Below are 21,084 nucleotides of genomic sequence, written 5' to 3'. Positions count from 1 at the left end.
ACAGCACTGGTGTATACCCGATTGGCATATTTGTTGTAACGTGGTATTCCATATACCCAGTGTCTGTATTTCAAATACTACAAGTAGGCCTGCAGCACTATCTGTCTCCCTCGGTCCCTAACGCCAGCCGCATTCTGTAAGTTCTTTAGGGGCAGCCAATCACGGTGAGCGGGGGCAGGGCCATCTAGATGCTCCAGGACATTTAAAGCCAGTTGCAGCGTGGGAGCGAGAACTAAAGGTAACGCTGCCGCTTTGAGCATTGTTCATTTAAATATTGCCTGTGTTTTAAACTTGCTTTCAACTGTTTTAGGAATCGCACAACAGTGTATTGAAGTGTATTGAACTTGATTTGCTCACTGTTTTGATACTCGCATACCCGCATTTCTATCTGTCTCCCTCGGCCCCAAATGCCGGTCGCATTCTTTAAGCTCTTTAGGGGCAGCCAATCACGATGGGCGGGGCGGGCCATCTAGCTGCTCAAGTACATTTAATGCTGCTGCGGACGCGCACAGTGGGCGCGCCAACGGCGCGCCAAAGGCAAGCCGGCCTGCGCCCGTCCGCACCTGTCTGTGGCGAGGGACAAGGCACCATGCCCAATTTTTAACTTACTCTGCATCTCAACTTAAACAACAATACTCTGAAGACTACTTACTTAACCCTGAGACTCAAGCTAGACTCACTGACCTAGGGATCATAAACCACAGGAATAATCGGCAGGAACTTAACTTACCACTCCTTATGGGTAACCCTACACAGAAGTACACTCATGAACATAGGGCCCATGACCTAACTTTTATATATCTGAACACTCTGTCCATTGTGAAACACCAATTGGAAATATTTCATCTTTTAGACTCCATCAAACCAGATATATTCCTGCTTACTGAAACGTGGCTCACCCAGAAGTCCATCTAAGACATTCTTGCTGCTCTTCCCAGCCACTATTACATTATTCAGGCCACGCCCTTGATTTGTGTATCGCTGTACAGACCTCCTCACAACATGCCTCTCTTCCTCCAATCATTGGCGGAACAAATGCCCCACCTGGTAATCCTTCATGCCTAAATATTGTTAATCGGGGACCTAAACCTTTGGGCCAGTAACAAATTGGGCAGTCCAAACTCAACAGAAATGACCGACCTCCTCAATGGGTTAAATTTCACACAACATGTGACTAAGCCCACTCATATAAAAGGTCATATTCTTGACCAAATTTGGACTACCAATGTTACAGTGTCCAATCTGACGGTATTCCCCGGCACTTGATCCAAACCTTTTTTTTTCTTGAACTTATCCCTCAAAAATTTGATCAGAGCTAAAACCTCTGTCTAAACGAGTCTGATGACACAGTCTTGAAACCATATTAATATCAGTGCCTTCTGTAACTCGTTGCAATCCACCGTACATATACATCAGACCTCTATTAATCTAAGTGAAGAAAACATTAGATCCTGGCTGACAGATGCCAGTAACACCTTTGACCCCCTGAGGAAAGTCAATATGGCTAGGAGTCATGATGCACACAGGTGGGTCTCTGGTGACTTGAAAACTCAAAAATTGGCTTTACGCCAGGCACTTGGAGACGGAATAAATGTCCTGATAAAAATATATTTTTCAAACTCAACTTAAGCATTATAAAAAATCTATTCTTCGAACTAAAGCAGCTTACTTCTCGAACAAGATTCTGAATTCTACAAATAAATCTAAAGATATATTTGAGATTGTGAATGAGCTGTCCAACCCTGACAGAATCACTGCTAAACTAGCACCTACCCAAGCACAGTGTGATTCCTTGAATATCTTTTTCATCGATAAAATCAGTTCCATCAAAGCTAGTATTACGGATAACCCACCCTCTGATAAACAGGATGTGACGCCCAGGAATCCTTACTTGTTACACCAGTTTCCTGCTATTATCAAACAATCCCTCCCGGACCCATTAGCCAAAGTGAAATCAGGCTCTCTGGCTGACAGTTGCCTCCCAACATATTTTAAGAGAACTTTTTCTAGCATGGCCCGAGCCAGCAATATCCCTCCTAAATGGCTCTCTTAACCAGGGTGTGGTCCCCAGATTCTTTATGGAAGCTGTGATAGTCCCTTTAATTAAGAAAACTGGTGCAGATCTTTCAGTCCCCTTGAACTACCATCCCATTCCATTACTTCCTAACCTGGCCAAAGAACTAGAAGCCAATGTGGCCAACTGCCTTAGCTCTTTCAAAGAACAATCTCACTTCTAACGTCTCAGCCAAACAGGCTTTCGGCCCTCTCACTCTACTGAGATGGTAATTTTGAGTGTACTGGATGAAATAAAGAAGGAGGGTGATAAAGGTACCACCCAGGCATTAGCGCTCCTCCATCTCTTGGCGGCCTTTGACACGGTCGACCATAATATTTTGGTGGACCGGGTCAGGGACACAGGGGTTCAGGGAGCTGCCCTTCAATGGCTGACGTCCTTTTTGAACCATCGCTCACAGTCTGTCCGTCTCTCCCAATACACGGCCCCAAGAGTTAAACTAACTTGCGGGGTCCGCAAGGCTCCTCTTTGGCTCCACACCTGTTTAATTTGTATCTCCTTCCCTTTATCCAGTCCTTGGGGGAAGGCAAGGTGCGCATTTTTAACTATGCAGATGATCTGCATCTGATTTTCACCATTGATAATACCCCCGCCTCTATTCTGAATTTTCAGACCGCTATGTTATACTTCTGCAATTGGATGAATAACAATCACCTAAAACTAAATCCTGACAAAACAGAGCTGATCCTAACTGGTGGCTCTCCAAACCCTTGGACTACGAATTTCTGGACAGCAGAGTTGGGAGTGCCCCCACTCCCTTCTCCCTCAGCCAAGAGCCTTGGCGTCACAATCGATAGGGACCTCTCGATGAAAACCCAGATCGGAACAGTGGTCTCCATCTGCTTTTTCGAACTTCGCAAAATCAGGAAAATCAGTAGATTCCTTACAACAGAAGCAGTTATCCAAGTCATCTTGTCCCTGCTAATCTCACATCTTGATTACGCTAACTCCACTTACTTTGGCCTTCCTGGGTACTTAATGAGAAGACTGCAACTAGTACAAAATCAGGCTGCAAGACTTATTTATCACCAGCCAAGATGGCACCACGTCTCTCCCCTTATGAGGAAACTGCATTGGCTTCCAGTAACCCAACGCTGCACATTTAAGGTCGGATGCCTGATACTTAAATTACTCCATGGCACATGGCCGGAATTTATTTCCAATCTTATCCAGAGGTATGTCCCTGCCCGGGCCCTTCAGTCCTCCCACCTGTCCCTGTTAGCCATCCCCTCCTTCAAGCCGAAAAGAACTGGTTGATCCCGCTTAGCGGTATTAGCCCCCTCTTTTTGGACGCACTCCCTCTCAACTTTAGATCATCTCCATGTTACTCTTACTTTAGGAGACAATTGAAAACCCGGCTGTTGTCTCAGGCCTACGAATGACTGATCTTATGAGCGGAAATTCACCTCCTCTACAAGCGCCATGAAACCATGTGGTGTACGTGCGCTATACAAATTCTTTTAACATAACAACAACATAACATAACCTCTTGTGTCACCCACACAAGTAGCCATTCAAACCTGTGTGTGCAGTTTACTGCCACTTCGACTTGGCATTTAAAACCGCTTGCCAAGCCTTAAACTCCGCTTTTATTACATATAAATCACCTTTAAGGTGGTCCCTAAGTAACCCTAAGGGCAGGGTGCCATGTAAGTAAAAGTTAGGACATGTGACATATGTTTTGCATGTCCTGGTAGTGACAAACTAGGCCATAGAATTGAAAAAGTCGATGCCAATGTGAATAATGATACGTTCATATACAAAAACAAAATCGCATCTTTATTGACAAATTTATTGATGAATTGTAGAGCGTGTCTGCTCCCTGCTATTCTAACTGACGTCAGTTCTCCATCAGATATATAATAAATCAGGTTCATCTCCCCAAGAACTTAATTACCCAATGCCCCATTCTCCAGGTCTCTGCTCGGTCTGCACCACTTCAGACTCTCAAGCAGGGCACTCTACAAGGAGTTGGAGATGTAGACGGTGCATCAGGTCCATCAGATGATATCAATAACCCGACATTTTCAAAGCCTACCCTTCTAGTATCCCTGTTTCTTCATCGATCTGTCCCATAGGGGTATAGGTGGTCTTCGCTGACCCCTTCTTTTCAATGGTCAGCATCAGTGTTTCTGCTGTATAGTGGTACCCTGCCTCTATTTTTATCATTCAACCCCACCAGCATTTTGGCTCGATTCTGAGAGACCACAGTCATGTTTCATCTTTCCTTGCAAGCTACATGCCTCCAAGAACACCCAACACTATCCAATAAATCTCTTGTTAATCTCTTGTCTCACTGGACCAAACTAACGGCATTTCTATAGTGTGGCCATCAATCGGCCCTGATAGAGGGACCTGGCTATCACAGTAGTCCACGGTGTTCTTGAACTGTTCTTGAGGTACATTCAGGCCAGTTTGATGAGAATGGTATGTGGTCTATCACTGATTTTTGTGGTACACCTGCCTAATCTACCAGCCCTTTCGATTTCAATTTGGCAGGCCGGCCCCCCTACCAGTATACTTCTAAGGGCTCAAGTGAGCAACCATTTTTTTCTTCTGGCTTAGCGCATTCCTTCAAGTTAATTCTGCAAAAAATATTCCCGCAGGATCTGTGTTCCGAGTCCACATCCTTGTCAATGAATGACTTTGTTTGAGATACTACATAAACAAGTGTGAGGGTAACTAGTGAGCAGGGGCCTACATGTGTCCAGTCTTTAGCCTGGCATTGTCAAATTATATGTCTAACTTGTTCAACCTCTTGGTGATATCCACTCTGAGATCTGTCAAATTGTGTTGTAGGCTTTCTCGAACCCCGATTTGAGCTCTGCCAAGCTGGCTTTGAGGCTGTCTTTGGTTAGGGTATTTGTTGCTTTATCAGCCATGGCACCACTCCTGCTGATTGAGCCCATCCCCTGTGTGCCTGCTTGCCACAGGTATCACTTAATGCTCCCCAGTCTGTTATCATTCTGTGATTGAGACATATCTGAGAGTTGACAACTTGCAATCTAAGACTTCACATCGCTCTGTGATCAGGTTTTACATGTTTCAAGCTGATTGAAAATGCACCTTTTTGCACAATCACCCCCATTTCTTTGGCCTGATGCTGCTTGCATTTTGAGTCTGTGCATGGATACCCTGCTAACCAGGTCCCAGTGCATGTGCTCTGACCCCTAAAACAAGTGAGGGTACAGACAGTCACCTCTAGGAGTCAAAGGTCTGTGTGGGACTTTTGCTTCACTATTGTTGAATCCTTCATCACCCTCCCTCTCAGCATCACCTTGCTAGCTGTCGAGAGATCCTTTTGGGAGTTTACAGATCACTCATTGTCAAAGAGGTATGTCCGGATGTGGTTAGGGAGCTGTTCCTTGCACTCAGATAACTTTAGGCAAACGCCTTTATCGCCACCTCATTGAAATCAGTGATGATAGTCCTCGGTCAAGGCCCAAGAAGACTGGCCTGTGGTCTGAAAAGCCAGCCTCTAGAATATTGCAACGAGTTGTATTGGGTAGTAGCCGCCAATGGATGAGATAATAATCTATACAGACTGAGTCTCATGAGGGCAAGAGAAAACGGTTTAGTCCCAATCTGTCTGGTGTAACAGATGCCAAATGTCTACCAAGGTGTGATGGCCTGGAGTCCTTGGGCAGGGCGCTGTTGTTACATTTATGAGTATCTATACATCCAGTCCTGCTTAGTGTTGGGTCAGGAGGACAGGATCCTATCCCCACCTAACAAGAAAGGTGCATCAGCAAAATAAGATATGAGTCTGGAAAGTCGTGTGAGGCAGTGGGTTTTTTCAGCAGTGGGTGCATATGCAGTTCCTACGATGATACCCCAATCAAGATCCCATAATTTATCAAAAACCCTTCGCCCCTTTTCCCCCACCCGTGTACTGAGTTTCTTACATAGGAGTCTCTTCCCAATGAGTAAGCATCTGTATCATCTTTGGATATTGCTCCAATGTTTGAGCACTTTGATGATTCTTTTGAAATTGTTAAAATTATCCCTGATGAGGTGACGTGTTTCGTGAAACATGTGTTAGCCTGTGTTGCCTTTTTGCATGCAAATTTCTGAATAAGAAAGAGTAATAAACGTTTTGAGAAGTTCACCGACAGTCTTTAGTTTTGATTATTTTCCTGACGAGACCTCAAAACCAAGTCTTTCCTGCTGTTCAACAGTGACCACTCCTGCACACCCCACATGCCGTAGTGACCAAGAACGCATGTCATCAGCTGCACCAGCTTGTGCTTGGTGTAATCACTTCACTGCAGGATTGCACATATTGCCCAAGGCATTCAAAAGAGGATCTCTTGGAGGTCTCAAAAATTCAAAGTCATACAGTCCGAACGATAATCATAACATCTCACCCACTCTGAATCCGTTACTCAAGTGTTTGTTAAAATAGAGATCAGACAGCTTAGTGCCTACATCAGAAGGCTCTCCAAGTCTACACACCTGGATACCTTTCCAAAGTTTTAAGGCCACCCATCCAACCAGATCCATACTTTCAAAAACTCAGGAGCAAAGGAAGGAAAACTGGATGTAAGATACCTGACCCTCCATGATTTATTAATTATCCTTGTGCATTTTGGAGCTTATCACCGTGCATACTCTCTACTGACATCAGTGTAAGTAGAAGAGCTGATCCTGGAATTCTTGATACCCGTTTGTTTCTATTGTGAAATAACTCCTTTGCATTCTCCTCCTGGTTTAGAACATATTCTAGAAATCTAAGAATTTTCTATTCATACCACAACTAAGAATCAGACTCTTGGAGCTCCATTTCAAGGAATGCATGAATACTGCTGTCAGACCTTTCATCCTTAGGGTGGTGTTCCCCCAAACCTTTTGCCTGCTTACCTCCCCTTTTATTTTTCCTGACAAATTTTATTCATTTTAAAAGGTACGAAATGGACAGTGCCCGACACGTACATTACAAATAACAAACGATATAAAGAGTACCATGTATTTGAATTCTATTACAATTTGGCCTGTGAAACATCAGGCCTATCAACTGATAGGTCGCACCGAATTCCACTGATAGGTCGCACCGAATTCCACTGAATGCCCGCAACCGCGTAGATTTAAGTGTATGTCTTTCAACATGGAAGGTTTACCTCCTCTTTTTGTTGTATCGTTTAGTTGACCTTAGGAATAGGAGTACTTTCCCACTACTAACCAGTACTAAAGTGCAAGTGGTTCTCCCCTAAACATGATGACATTGGTGTATACATGATTGGCATATTTAGTTTACTTATGAGCAGGGCCACTGGAATTATGTGAACGGAGAGGGACAAATTAAGCGGCTGAGTTGAGTAAATTATTCAGCAAGAAAAGGCAAATGATGTGGCATAATGTGGCACATTTGGTAAATGTATCACGTCATTATTTCGTCATTTTTAAACCTGGTAACACTGTCTGGGCATTGGTTGCACCTCATTAGTACCAATCTAACACTCAAATATAGCAATAAGCAACAGAAAGGTGACCAGTCCAGCTTTGCAAACGGCCTTTCCCTACGCGGCAACACCTGTTGCTGCATTTTTTGTAACTTTTGAACCGTTTGAGGGAGAAACAAAAATGTTTTTTGTTAAAATCTTCAGATTATGCAGCAGAGGATGTCTTATGTAGCAACTATGGAAAATCTATAATTAGGCAAAAATTGCCACAACTGCACGATCGCATAATTCCAGTGGCCCTGCTTACAAGTCCCTTATAAAGTGGTATACCATATACCCAGGGCCTGTAATCTAAATGCTACTAGTGGCCCTGCAGCACTCACTGGTTGTGCCACACACACAAGTAACCTTTCAAACCTGTCTCAGACCTGCCATTACAAGGCCTGTGTGTGCAGTTTAATGCCGCTTCACCTAGACATTTAAAACCACTTGCCAAGCCTTAAACTCCCCTTTTCTACATACAAGTCACTCCTAAAGTAGGCCATAGATAGCCTTAAGGGTAGGGTGCTGTGTAACTAAAAGGTAGGACATGTACTTTTAAGTTTTACATGTCCTGGTAGCGACAAACAGCTAAATTTGTTTTTCACTACTGTGAGGCCTATTGCTCACATAGGCTAGCATTGGGAATTCCTTAATACACAATAAAGCTGTAATTCCTGATTAGACAGGAGTACCTGCACCATTTTTCATATCTTTGGACTGGCAATGATCAATCCTCTATTCTGGTAAAGTTGGATTTAACATTACTGTTTTAGAAATGTCCCTGTTAGAAAGTGGACAGTTCTCTGCTGTTACTGCTCTGTGTGCCTTGCAGCCTCTCTCCAATACATGTCTGTGGTAGGTGACAGCTACACCTTGTGCATTCCCTGTAGACAGCCACAAACACAGGAAGGGTGGGTATGACAGAGAACTCATCTTCATTCCTCTGCATTCTGATAGCTCTACATGGGCAGGAAGAGAGAGGGGGAGCTCGCACACCTGAATAGGCAGTGCCCTGTTTCCCACACAATGGGTTGATTACTCCCTACTGATAGTCTGGAGCCAGGGCTGGGATGAAAGAGGGACCAGTGCACTTCAAGGGCTTGCTTTGAAGTCACCCCCCACTTCAAAGGCACACTTGGGTATTATAAGTAGTGGGGCACTGACCCTACCAAGACAGTACAATACTGGACATTTGAAGAACTCTGTCTGGAGTAAAGCCTGCTCTGCCACAAGGTCTGCCCCTTTACTGGACTGCTGCTCTGAAGGATCTGCTCTGTTGAGCTGCCCTGCTAATCTAGCTTACCTTGACTAGGTTTAAGATCCGTACGTGGATAGGGTGCATACCTCTGCCAACTAGAGATCCCAGTTTCTAACAACTGCACACTTATTCCTGCACTCAGAAATGCCAATATTGTGTGTATCAGTACTTCCGTGTGTGAAAATATCACCCCCTTTCTAGATATTTGAAGAATAACCTGCGAGTACTGGCATTTCAGCTTTGATTCTCACATTTTATACCCTATTTATGAGCTGTTTTTGCCTGGACATTTCTTCTGCTCTGAGCAGACGAAATGCCTTCATGAAAAACTTGCAAGCCATTCCTATAGCACTTGGAGTTCCCAGTTTGACTAGAATATCCTCTTAATTGGCTGCATTGCTAATGCAGCCATTAACTCCTGTTTCCCGTTTCATTGAGACCTACGGACCACCACTTGTAATGATGGCCTAAGTATGGCGGGAATCGGTATTGTTGGGGGATATTGGACATTGTTCACTTCTGGGAGAAGAGCATTATGGGGTGGTCTTACTGAGCGACTGCCCATGCAAAATGATTAGACACCCCATAAATGTGTCCACATATAGCAATACACTGGGGTTTGACAACCTGGTAATGCACATAAAAGTACTCCAGAAAAAGGAAGAAATTAGGCCATGTGGCCGGTTTGAGAAAATTGTTTCCCTGCATGGAAATCCCCAGAACATGTCTGCCACATGCAGTTGTGTGGATTGTATGCAATGAAGGATGACCATCTGATGAACTAGGCAGGACGTTCATTTTATTTTATTTATTTATTTATTTTTATTGCCATTTTCAAAACAATGCAACAAACATTGCAAAGCAGTTAGCCAGTACACAATCCAGACAGATATCCACATCAACGCATATTGTGTCTCTAACAAATATTATTTCCTACGTGCTTGATCCTTTTTACCATGCAGGAGAAAAGTTAGATTTGTCTTATTACAAATGAACACAAACAATAGTAAAAGTCCAAGTGCCAGCTTGACAAGAAATCCAAATCATCACCCCCTAGGTTATGCATACCAAGTTGGTTCCCTGTACATAAAAACAGCATCTCTTTACCTCCGCTTTTCCCACCCCTCGTGTTCATCCACCCTTCCAGTCTCTGACCCCTCCCAGGCCACCCACCTTAAGTCACAGATCCATGGAGGTCGTCGGCACATCTCTGTCCTCCTCTCTACGCTCACGAGCCCATGTAACAAATGGTTCCCATATGTCTATAGGTCGGGACGTTGAAGGCATTAATTCCCAAAATGTGGACAAGGATGAGGGCCTTCCTTGGAGGCAGTGATGCTTCCCAGTTTATTTATTTATTTGTAGGTTTTATATAGCGCTTGAATCACCACCAAAGGGATATCTCTGCGCTTTGGACTATGCTGCTAGACAGGCTGACGGCATTGCTCGAATAGAGTGGTCTTGAGGAGTTTCCTGAAGCGCAGATAGTCGGGTATTGTCTACGGTGAATAGGGAGCTGGTTCCAGTGGGAGGGAGCAAGGTAGGAAAAGGATTTCCCGCCTAGCCTAGTTTTCCTGATCCGGGGGACTACCTGGCACCAGTCTGGTGTCCACAGCAATGGTGCGTCTCCGAAAAGCATAATCTCGGTCTTCCTTGCGTTAAGTTGTTGGAAATTGCTCTTCATCCAATTCGCGATGGCTGTCATTCCCGCAGAGAATGTGGACTGAACCGATAAGTCAGATTTATTAAATGAAAAGAGGAGCTGGGTGTCATCAGCATATGAAATGGGGGTGAAGCCACAGGATCTGAGAAGACTGGCCAAGGAAGCAATGTAAATATTAATTAGAGTAGGGCTCAAACATGAGCCCTGGGGAACTCCCTTGGTCAGTTCCATCAACTTCGACCGAAAAGGGCCAAGATTGACGGTCTGGGTACAGGAGGACAGGAAGCTCGTCATCCACTGAAGAGCAGGGCGTCTTAGTCCAATCTCCTCCAATCTCCTGAGCAATATCTGGTGGGATACCATGTCGAACGCGGCGGAGAGGTCCAACAGCACGAGAATCATTGAATGGCCACATTCTAAGGTCATCCTGATGTTGTCCGTGACCTCCAACAGGGCAGACTACGTGCCGTATTTGGGCCTGAAACCGGATTGAGAGGAATCCAAACTACCTGTATTTTTGACATGGTTAGGAAGCTGTTTTTTGATGTATTTTTCCAATACTTTGCTCAGGTGAGGTAGTAAGGAGATGGGGCGGAGATTGGAAAGCTCTTCCATAGGGACCTTGGAGTTCTTCGGAATAGGGATGACCTGTGCCGCCTTCCATTCCCGGGGAAGGTAGCCCTCTCTCATAGAGAGGTTGAGAATTGTGCCTATGTGTGAGGACAGTTGTATGGAGAGGGAGTTGACTACTTTGGCTGGAATGACATCAAGGGGGGAACCTGATTTTACTGTGTGAAGTAAGGCTTCCATCTCATTGACAGATATATGGGGAAAGCACTCCAGCAGTTGTGCATTTACAGATGCTGGCGGATCAAGAGGCAGAAGAAGTGGTTGCTGGCTCCCAGAGAGGGAGATCTTGTCGTAGATCATTTTTCTGTGCGAAATACTGGGCAATATCATCACAGAGAGTTTGGGATGGGGGTCTCAGGATTGTCACATGTCTTAGGGCTTGTAAAGGATTTTAGTGTCTGAAATAGAGTTTTGGGGGCGTTCTCGGCCTTTGCTAGCTATGAGGCAATAAAAACTTTCCATGCTCCCTTTATGTTTTTATGATAGGTGGAGAGGGCTCTCTTAAAGCTGTCTTTGTCTCTCGACTCCTGGGACCTGCGCCAACGTCTCTCGAGATTGTTACACTGCTGTTTTTCGGCACGGAGCTCAGGGGAAAACCAGGCTGTTTGAGGGCGCCTGGCTGATTTAGGTAATGGTTTAAGGGGAGCAAGTAGGTCAATGGCACTTTTCACAGCCGAGTTGAACACGGCTAGGCCCTCCTCTGTGTTACAGGGTTCAGCTTCCCAGGGTGCCGGGAAAGCAGCCTGAAAAATGTCTGGGGAGATCTTGTGCCATTGTCTGCGGACCCTGTGGGTGGTTAGGAGCAGAACAGCAGCCACCCAGGGTCCTTGAATATTGAATTCAATACACGCATGATCTGTCCATGTCAGTGGCTGGGGGGGCTCACATGAGATGCTGGATGCATTGGTAAAGATGATGTCAAGAGTATGACCAGTAAGAGTAAGAGCAATGTGTGTCGGGCTTAGTTAATCCTAAAAGAGCATGGTCTGCTAAGAGCTGTGACGTGTCAGGGTTGGTGGTAAAGTCACTGAGCAATAAAAATGTATTAGTCAAGATTACATGAGGAGCTATTATTTCCGTGAGCTGGAGAGAGAAGTCTGCCAGAGGGCATGGGGGTCAATACACTAAGACACCTTTCCAGCTAAGTTGCGGAAGAAAGTCAATGCAGAAGACTAGAATTTCAATGTTTGTGCTGCAGCGTTGCTCAAGTGTAGAGATTGAAATACCGTCTTTGAAAATAATAGCAATCCCACCCCCCAATTTAATTTGTCTATCCATTCTTAAGAACCTATAGCCCGTGGGCAGAGCAATAGTGATGGCGGAAGTCGAATTTGGCTTAAGCCATGTCTCGGTCAGGAACCCTAGAAGATCCCACATCTCCGTAGCGTGTTTAGGGAGGGATCTGACATTGCTTAAGATGACTTTCCAGCTTAAATTGAGGCTGTTAAGATGGCCTTCTGGGTTCTGAAAGGAGTGGGATATCAACCTTGGGGGTGTGGGGGTGATGAATATGGGTTCGATTTCCAGAGGTTGTAGTTATATGAGCACTATGGGTAATGTTACACTGAAGTGTATGCAAGAGAAAGGACCTTGAGGTGTAGGCATGGTCCGAGTGGCGTCCTGGGCGAAATGCCAGCATGTAGTCAGTAATTCCTTTCTAGAGTAAAATATACATGGGGTCTGTGCGTGGTCAGGGGTGGAAAGGGCAGGGTTCCTGGCTCCTGGCGACATCAGTACGCAGACGGGCTTGCCTTTGGCGCGCCCGCTGCACGTCGTGCAGAGCATCCGGTTTTATGGAGGGGGTTGTGGCCCCTAGACCGCCAACCTCCCTCAGACCGGAAGTCGCATTATCTCCCTCCACACAAACGGGACGCAACCCGCGGTGGACCGGGGAGACGCAGCTGATAGATAGGGAAGTGTCTAAGCGAGTGGAAGTACTCGATAATGTGCAAATAAGCAAATTGCGGGAAACAAGATAAAAAACAAGTTAAAACTAGAAGGGGGTATCAGAGCACAGAAAACAGGTATATATATTTTTTTTAAACAGAGCAGCAATGGGCCAGAGGATAGAGAGGGCGTCTGCCTTATAAGCGCGCGTCCCGCTGGTAGAGGAGCATCAGACTTGTCTCTGCTGCCTTGTTCTCCCCTCTCACAGGAGCCTCCTGGAGGGCCTTCCTGCCGGGCTGCCATGGGACCGTGTGGACTGTGCGGGACTCCCGTAGGCTGCGCGAAGGCGTCGCTGTGGAACTGCCAACAAGACCACAGCCAAATCGCTCATGCAGCCTCAAAGGGTGGAGTCTCCGAGTCTGAGTGCTATCGCCGTTAGGATTCCAGTTCACATGCCTCCATCAGATGGTCTTTAGGTTACCAGTCTTCGTCTGCGACCTCCATGCTTCCCGGTACCTGTCGTGGAGCTGCTGCCGATGCATCTCTCCGGTTCAAATTCCCCTCTCACAGGAACTCTGTTAAGGTCCTTGCCCCTGGATTGCCATATGGCCGTGTGGGCTGTTCAGGAATTTTGTAGGTTGGGCTGAGGGGTCGCTACAGAACTCCCAACTGGGCTACAGCCAAGCCTCATGTAACCCCAAAGATGTAGTCCAATGGTCGGGTATGCTTTTCATCGGCAGGCTTAAGGTTTATAGGGGCACACAGAAGGGTCCTGGGTGGCTAGCCTCCCACGGCGCCAGGAGCGCCTTATTGAACTCCGGATGTCTTGAGTGTTTGGATCCACTCTGGTGGTGCAATGCTCCTTAGATGTTCTTGGTAATGATGCACCTTGATGATAAATATGATAATTTTTGTTTTTTATAAACGTGGGCAACAGGCGGCTATCTCTTGCTGTAGGTGACTTCGTGGAGTGAGGAGGACTGGATTGACTTTGTGGCCACTTACGGTTATCTTCTGGTAGGTGCACTTGCTAGACGTGATACCATTGATGCCAAGCAGCCGGTGACAGGTGAGTGGACAATTGCACTGTGAAGTGTGGGGCCTTTACGCAGATCACGCTTGCCAGCGGCTTACGGATGGTCCTCCCGGAAAGCTGTCTCCAGTGACGTTTCTGCACCCCAGTGACTGGCTTGTGCTGATGAACACCTTCTCCAGTGCTGGCACGAGTCCTCTGTCCTGTCGCTCTTCTCCTTTTCTCTCTTGCGTGCCTGTGGTGGTTGTTCGCCCTGTGGCATCGTGCCACACTATTCTCCTCCTTCGCGAAGTGGCGTCCTGCCATGTTGTTCTCCCACTTCGGGATGTGGCGCCCCACGCTCTTCATTGCTTCCGACCCGGTTCCTCACTTGGATGTGGCGTCAAGCCACATGTCTCATGTTTGCGTCACATAGACATCTTGCTGGTCGTGTTCGATTCATAGGACTGTGCCATTTCTTTGTCGCTAGGACATGCTTCTTCTCCTTGTGGGCCTTTCGCTGGCCCCATCCCCTCCTCAGGGATTTTCACAGTGCTCCTCAGCCAGGATTGCAGGTTACCTCTTCACTCAAGAGCGGCGTGCTTGCGCCTCAAGCCAGCGCCATCGTGACGCTTGATCCTGCCTCCGTTCAGCCATGCTTGGTCACTTCGTGTGACATAAAAACCTCCCTTTTCAGGAACTTCTTCTTCTCGCCGTGGGCCTCTTCTCTCTGGCCCGTGTGTCCTCAGCCTTCTCAGACCACCCAGGACAAGGACAGTACTTGCAAGCTGATGAGCAGGCCCTTGCGGGGGGCAACAGCAACTTCTACTATTCTGCTTTCTTTCTTCTTCTTGGGTGCTGCCTTTGATTTACAGAATCCCTTCCAGGGGGCACAGGGTGCAGTCCCTTCCTGTTTTGGCGGTTTCACAGCTTCAGTCTCCCGCTAGCAAAGGAGGTGTAGAGCTGTGGATGGCCCGGGTTGTAGCTGGCAAGTTTATGTGGTGTAGTGTATTACCGGATGCATGGTCATGGGGCACTGCTGGCCTGCTTGACATTGCGCTTGTACATTGCTCAAGTACTAGTTCTCTGGCAGCTGTCCTCTGGGCTGAATGCGGTGTGGCCAATCAGTCACCAGGTGGCGCCTTAACACATCACAAGGCCACAACAGCTTTTCATGGTGGTGTAGGCCTCAATATTCAGTCTCCTATTTTCCCCTTGGGTGCGAGTGCTGGTGCGAAGTGGCGGCAGACTCAGGTCTATTTACTTCTGCTGCTGTAGGCAGTACGGACCAGCAGCAGGGCACCTCTCCTCCTTGCTCTTTTGGTGCCCTTTCCTGAAGCACCTCTAGGTGGCACTACAGCCACCATTTCTCTCAAGCTGCGGCAGCTCTCCGAAGGCTGCTGGCCTTGCAGCTTATGAGGGCACCGAGCAGGAATGCGCTGCGGCTGAAAATGCAGGATGATCTGGGCAGGTGCTGCCTCGCTAGGACTCCGTCCGTCTTTGCAGTTAACAGACTAGGCGGCCTTCTTTGTGGTGCGTGCTTCACGGGCACCGGCGCAGGGGAATGGTCACTAGGTGGCTCTGCAGTAATTTCTTCCCCACCCCGGCAGTCTGTGTACTGTGGCCCGCGTGAGGGCTTGCGATGCAAACGGGGGCTGGTCATTCATTTCAGGCATGGTCGCTCTTCTCCCAACGTTCGCTCCGGCCGAGGCTGCCGCACCCAGGTCATTCAGTGCTCCTACCTCAAACTGTGATCCACAGCAGCACTAGTAGTGCTGCGATCCAATTGCCTTGTGAGCTCTGCATGGGTGGATGCAGGGGATGATTCTCCCCATGGATGCAGCCACAGGCCGATCCACGCTCTTCTCCTCTGCAGGTGGGGCCTCAGCAGGCTCGCAGGGCACCTGCGGCAGCTTGCGGATGCTTCCTACCATGAGCGTGCACCTCCCAGTAGAAACCGCTCTTACTTAGGCGTGGATGGGGGGTCTCATGCAGATCCTGGGAGGGCGCAGCTCCCTCTTATCCACATTGGGGCAATGCAGCCGAAGGGCACTTCAGCAGGCGGGGGCGTATCTCTTGTGCCACTCCCAGCTGGTTCTGTTTCCTCCTTCTTTCAAGAGGTTCTCTCACCATACGGTCAGTCAGGAAGGCAGCGGCAGTAGGTGCCGGAGGGGTTGGCTTCCGTTTGCCGACAGCTGCTTCATGTGCAGGCCACAGCAGCCTTTCTAACACCGTGAGCCATACACTTGCTGGGACACTTCTCCTCCATGCACGTCTCTGAGTAGCTGTGCACTGATGACAGGTGTAGGGGGTACCTGAGACGTGAGTCTACATTCCCCTTATGCGGATCAGAAAACGCAGGGTCTGACCCGCACTCATCACCATGTTGCAGAAATGACCATACAGACACGCTGTAGTCGGGTACTGGAACTGGCCTATGGCAGGTGCGCCCTGACCCTTGTATTAGCAGGGTCACCTGACCGGTGACATCTGTGATGGGTGGGTGTACAGTGTGGGTTAACACCAGGCGGAACACTAAAATGTGTCCAGCAGGACACTACATCATTCACATTTTCCACCTGGTCAAGGACCCTGAATTGTGGCATCATATGCCTATTTGGCCCCAGAATTATGAGGCATGGTTTCCCCGATTCTAGGGCCAAACCCATGACAGCGGGTAACTGTTATGTAGATAAAATTAGCCAACTACATCAACCATAAATGGTGAAAGTCAAAGCGGATCCATTGAGGAGTCAACCCTGTTACTAACCACACAGTTCAACACAGACCGTAAAGTGCATGCAGCTGGGTCATTCAAAATCCCAAAAGAACAACTCCGCTATAATCCCGGCTCTTGGCTGGGTTTATCCCGGCATGACCGGTACTTTAAGTTCCCTACCACATACATGTCAACATTTTCCACCAACAAAGACGGAGATTTTGAAGAAGTAAAAAAATCGGAATGTATTTACCCCGTTAACTTACTTGGATACTGATGCAATTATATGCCGAAGGAAAAAAAAAGCAGTTTTGTCCTTAAAAACTGTTCTCACTTGAATCTAGTCTGTTGGCAGTGTATGCTGTCGGTACAAAAAAATAATAGGAAACTAGCCAAACGGGCAAAGTTTCCCCTTAGTAGCACATACTTAAGAGTAAATGTAACAAGGGAACACTTTAAAATGTGTCCTACAGCTGCCTTAATAAGCCGAGTGATAAAGTAAAACACAGTAAAGAAAGACCGTGTTAAGTGAGCATACAGACGATTTCTTACAAAGTTATACTTAAAAATCATGTCCGGAATTTGCAGAATCTTAAAACGTGAACAGATGGCCAGTATTTCTCTCTCGGAAAGACGGCAACCCTATTTGTAGACCACGACCTCACTCACCACACCTCAGAAAAAACCTTATACTCCAACAAAGGAAATAAATATCCAAGATCAATTACAAATCAAGATGCAAAGATAGATCCGATGACTTCATCAGGCTCTGTACTTATGAACTTATAAATGAAAAATGCTAACTAAAGCGAGTAAGCGAACACACATAAACCACAACCACGAACGAAATACAAAAGATCCAGGGTGCGCGCACGCAAGACTGCGCATGCGTAGTGATCTCACCCTATCAGCGCACGCAACTAGAGTATCCTGTGTATTGGATCCAGAAAGTTGTTAAAAACGGCCGATGAAGCGTGCGCTGGCATTTTAGGAATACCACCCCGGCCACTACCGGCACAAATTGGTTCGTCCGAGTTCCTTACTTTTGCCCATTGCCGTGCCTCTCCTCTTCCTGTTAGTTCAAACACCAGCCCCGTTCAGCTTTACGGGAATGAACGGCGTGTGCGGTTACCATGGAAATGACAACAGTACGGTGGCCCAGTTGAGCCGTTTCGGGCATGCGCGGCATGAGTACGTTTTGTGGGCTCTTAATTGCTATGCGTGGTTCGCCTAAGGGTATTTGTTTAAGCCAGGGTTACAGTGATGTGAAAAGCAATAAAAACTGCTCTAAACATCAGATAACACACGATAAATCCCAAGCCTGAATCTGCGCACAGAAAAGTTACACACTACTTTATGTAGCCTGTCTAGATCTAAACGGGGTATCTATCGACCGTGGATGGTTCAACGACAGAGCTGGCAACGTTTTAGATTGCTTTTTTTTGCATTTGTAAATGTAGAGTTTGCATTTACCAAGAACATTCCGTATGTTATCTATTTATATATTTAGAGAAAGCAACAAGGTATTTCTACACTAAATAAGTCTAAAACAAATGTTTACCAACATTAATGAGGATGCAGTAAAAATCGCGAATAAGTGTGCAGGGCAGTCTTTGCACAGCACCTGCCTGAGAATTCAGTCACATAAATGAACATCATGAAGGAAAGGGAGATTAGATCTTTTCTATAAAACGCAGTGCTTTAATTGGAAACAGAAGAACTGGTACTATATTCAGGGTACCTATTTGCTACAGAAAAGTGCCTATACTTTTCCATTACATGTATTGCAGCAGAGCTGAAAGGCGTCGCGCTCTAGTCTTCACGCACCACGTGATGACGTAGAGCGCGGCGGCCATTTTGGGTGCCGGTGCTGGAGCGGGTAAAGCAAAAATTCGAATATTACATGATATATATGTTGCTTTTGTGATGTATTGTGATTTGTGCTTTATTCAGTAAGTATAAACCGCTTGAGTGTTGCTTTCTGCTAGATAAATACATACACATATGGGTATTAGTGAGGGAATAACATTTTATTAGCCATTTCTATGTATAAATTGCGTTTTGTGTTTCTTTTGCTTAAGTTGACCATTTGGGCCTGCCACAAAATGGCTGCCTCCTGTACCTCACTTGACTGACAACGCTACACGAGGTTTTGGGTGAAGTGCGCCTGCGCTAACGCCAGCAACAGTGGCCTCGTCGTGACCCTGACCAGACTGTACCCACCAAGGTCGCCCTCGGAAGCAAGCCAGCTTTTCAGAAGAACAATAAGATGTCTCTTAAAACCGGAACAATCAAGACTGATGACCTAAGAGACATTATTCCATGTGAACTCTGTCGGACGATCCCTGATTATCCAATCAGAAGAACTGAAAACCAATATTTGATACTTTTGTGACAATGATTTTACTATAAATTATGGTAGAATAGAGTGGTTGGTGCTAGTTCTTCTTTTGGCTTTCTCGTTTTCCTGACGTTATGCTGACGGAGAGGACAGTGACGCTGCAGGACAGCTGTTTCCCTGAATCTTTGACGGACTGAATTAATGCCCAATTTCCTGATGAACTGAAATTACTAAATTTGATGGGCATAGATTTGCGAGACTTCTGGATTTGACTTACAGGACGACAATTAGCCAGAATAGGTAAATATGATGATTGGCGGCTTGAATAAATGAATGATTTAATTTGCATTAATTAGATAAAGATTGAATTGATTAATTACAAAATGAGTTGGGTTGTTTATTCATCGAAAATGTATTGATTCAAAGGTAAATAGAGAATTAGAAATTAACCTAAACCAGCAACTAACTGATTCATCCCAATTTATGAGAGAAATACCAAAGGTGAAATTCAGGGCCTAATGAGTATCAGAGGGTTACGTGGATTTGTTGCTCATTAGGGTAAAGAGGTATTTCCTTTCATGTCAGCGTTTCGAAGATAATTGCCTCCCGAGAAACACAGATCGATGGTGAGTGAATGTTGGTGTTATGGGCCCCACCAGCGAATGTATTGATAGTGTGTGTTTGTGAGATCTTTGGTCTGTGATGGAGGGAGGGATTTTGTACTTCACGCTGCAGCACCGGCATATAGCGCGGAGCCCGCGAGTTCGGCGGACGTTCCCCAGCGCTCTCCCGACATCGTGACATATTAATGTTCAATAAACCTATACTTACCTGCAACAATCTTTGGTATGAGCTGTTCTTCCAACCCTTGACCCCCACTCTACAAATGGCGACGAGGGTCTGGGACGAACAAGGAAAGAGGACCAAGAAGCAAATGAACCGGGTGCTACACGTGGCCAGGTGCTCCGGGAATACAGGTATCGACCAACTACAGGTACACATCTAGGGAGTGCGCGGCAGAGGGGACGCACAGCGCCAGAAGCAGTAAAACACGCAGAGACACACACCGCACTCAGAGGTGGCGTCATAGCCCGCCTTGGTAAGAGGACCTGACCACGGGGCAAGGAGGATTGGCACCATACACCACAACCAGCCCCAGAAGCACACTATTACGCAGACAGTGTGAGCGTGGCGGATACACTTCTGTCCACTAAAGTGGAGCGCAGAGAGGCCCAGAAAAACAAGCTCAAAGGCACTGAAACAAGCCCTCCACGTATCTAAAGAGAGAGGAAGAGCGTGAGGCCCTGGCGGAGCAAGCAGAGCATAGCAGAGGGGGTGGAGCAGCGGCGCAACAGAGCCCTCCACGCCTGCACAGACAAAGCGCGCCAGGCAGTCCGAGGGGAGAAGAAGAGTCACCAGGGAGGAGAGCAGAAATGTGCGCCCAACCATCCTCACTCACGACACCGATCCCCTTCTTACCCAAACCGGGAGAGCCCTCGATGAAAGGGGAGGATTGGAGGGAATACTTTATGAACTATCTAGAAGCCCTGGAGGACGAGAATGGAGAAGCATTTCCCAGCAAAAGGAAGAAGAGAATATTGCTTCATAACCTAGGACCGGAAGGCATCAGAGTATTCCAGAACAAAGTTCCCACTCCAAGGCAGGCAGCGGATGACGATGTGGTCCAGCACGCGATTGATGATTTAAATAAACACTACAGACCAGCGGTGTGCACGTCTATAGACAGATACAATTTCCAACAACGGAAACAAGCAGTGGGAGAGTCCATAGATATATACATAGCAGCGTTGAGGAAATTGGCAGTCACGTGTAAGTTCGGTACATTACATGATAAATTTATCAAGGATCAAATAGTCATGCACACCACTAACTCGACGATACAGGACAAGCTATGGGTCAATGGGGAGGCGACCCTGAAGGAAGTTATAGCCATGGTAAAAAAGGCGGAGCTATCGAAGAGATGTGCGGAAGCGGCGAAAAAAGAGACGGCACCTAGGCCCATGGTGAACAAAGTCACAGAAGCAGAACCACCAGAGAG

At 46.7% G+C, this 21,084-nt stretch overlaps 1 protein-coding gene across 1 annotated transcript in view; it reads right to left on the bottom strand.

Annotated features, from left to right (window-relative positions):
• DNAAF11 (dynein axonemal assembly factor 11) overlaps window positions 1-17,846 on the bottom strand; it is a 130,316-nt gene extending 112,470 nt beyond the window's left edge. Inside the window, exon 1 of the mRNA XM_085604905.1 lies at window positions 17,728-17,846. Coding sequence (XP_085461031.1) covers window positions 17,728-17,737 — 10 coding nt within the window. The 5' untranslated portion in view covers window positions 17,738-17,846. The remainder of the gene's footprint in view (window positions 1-17,727) is intronic.
• Between the last annotated feature and the right edge of the window lie 3,238 nt (window positions 17,847-21,084).

This window comes from Triturus cristatus, chromosome 5_1 (assembly GCF_964204655.1).
Source record: "Triturus cristatus chromosome 5_1, aTriCri1.1, whole genome shotgun sequence".
Lineage (NCBI taxonomy): Eukaryota > Metazoa > Chordata > Amphibia > Caudata > Salamandridae > Triturus > Triturus cristatus.
This window is presented reverse-complemented; position numbering and strand designations above follow the sequence as displayed.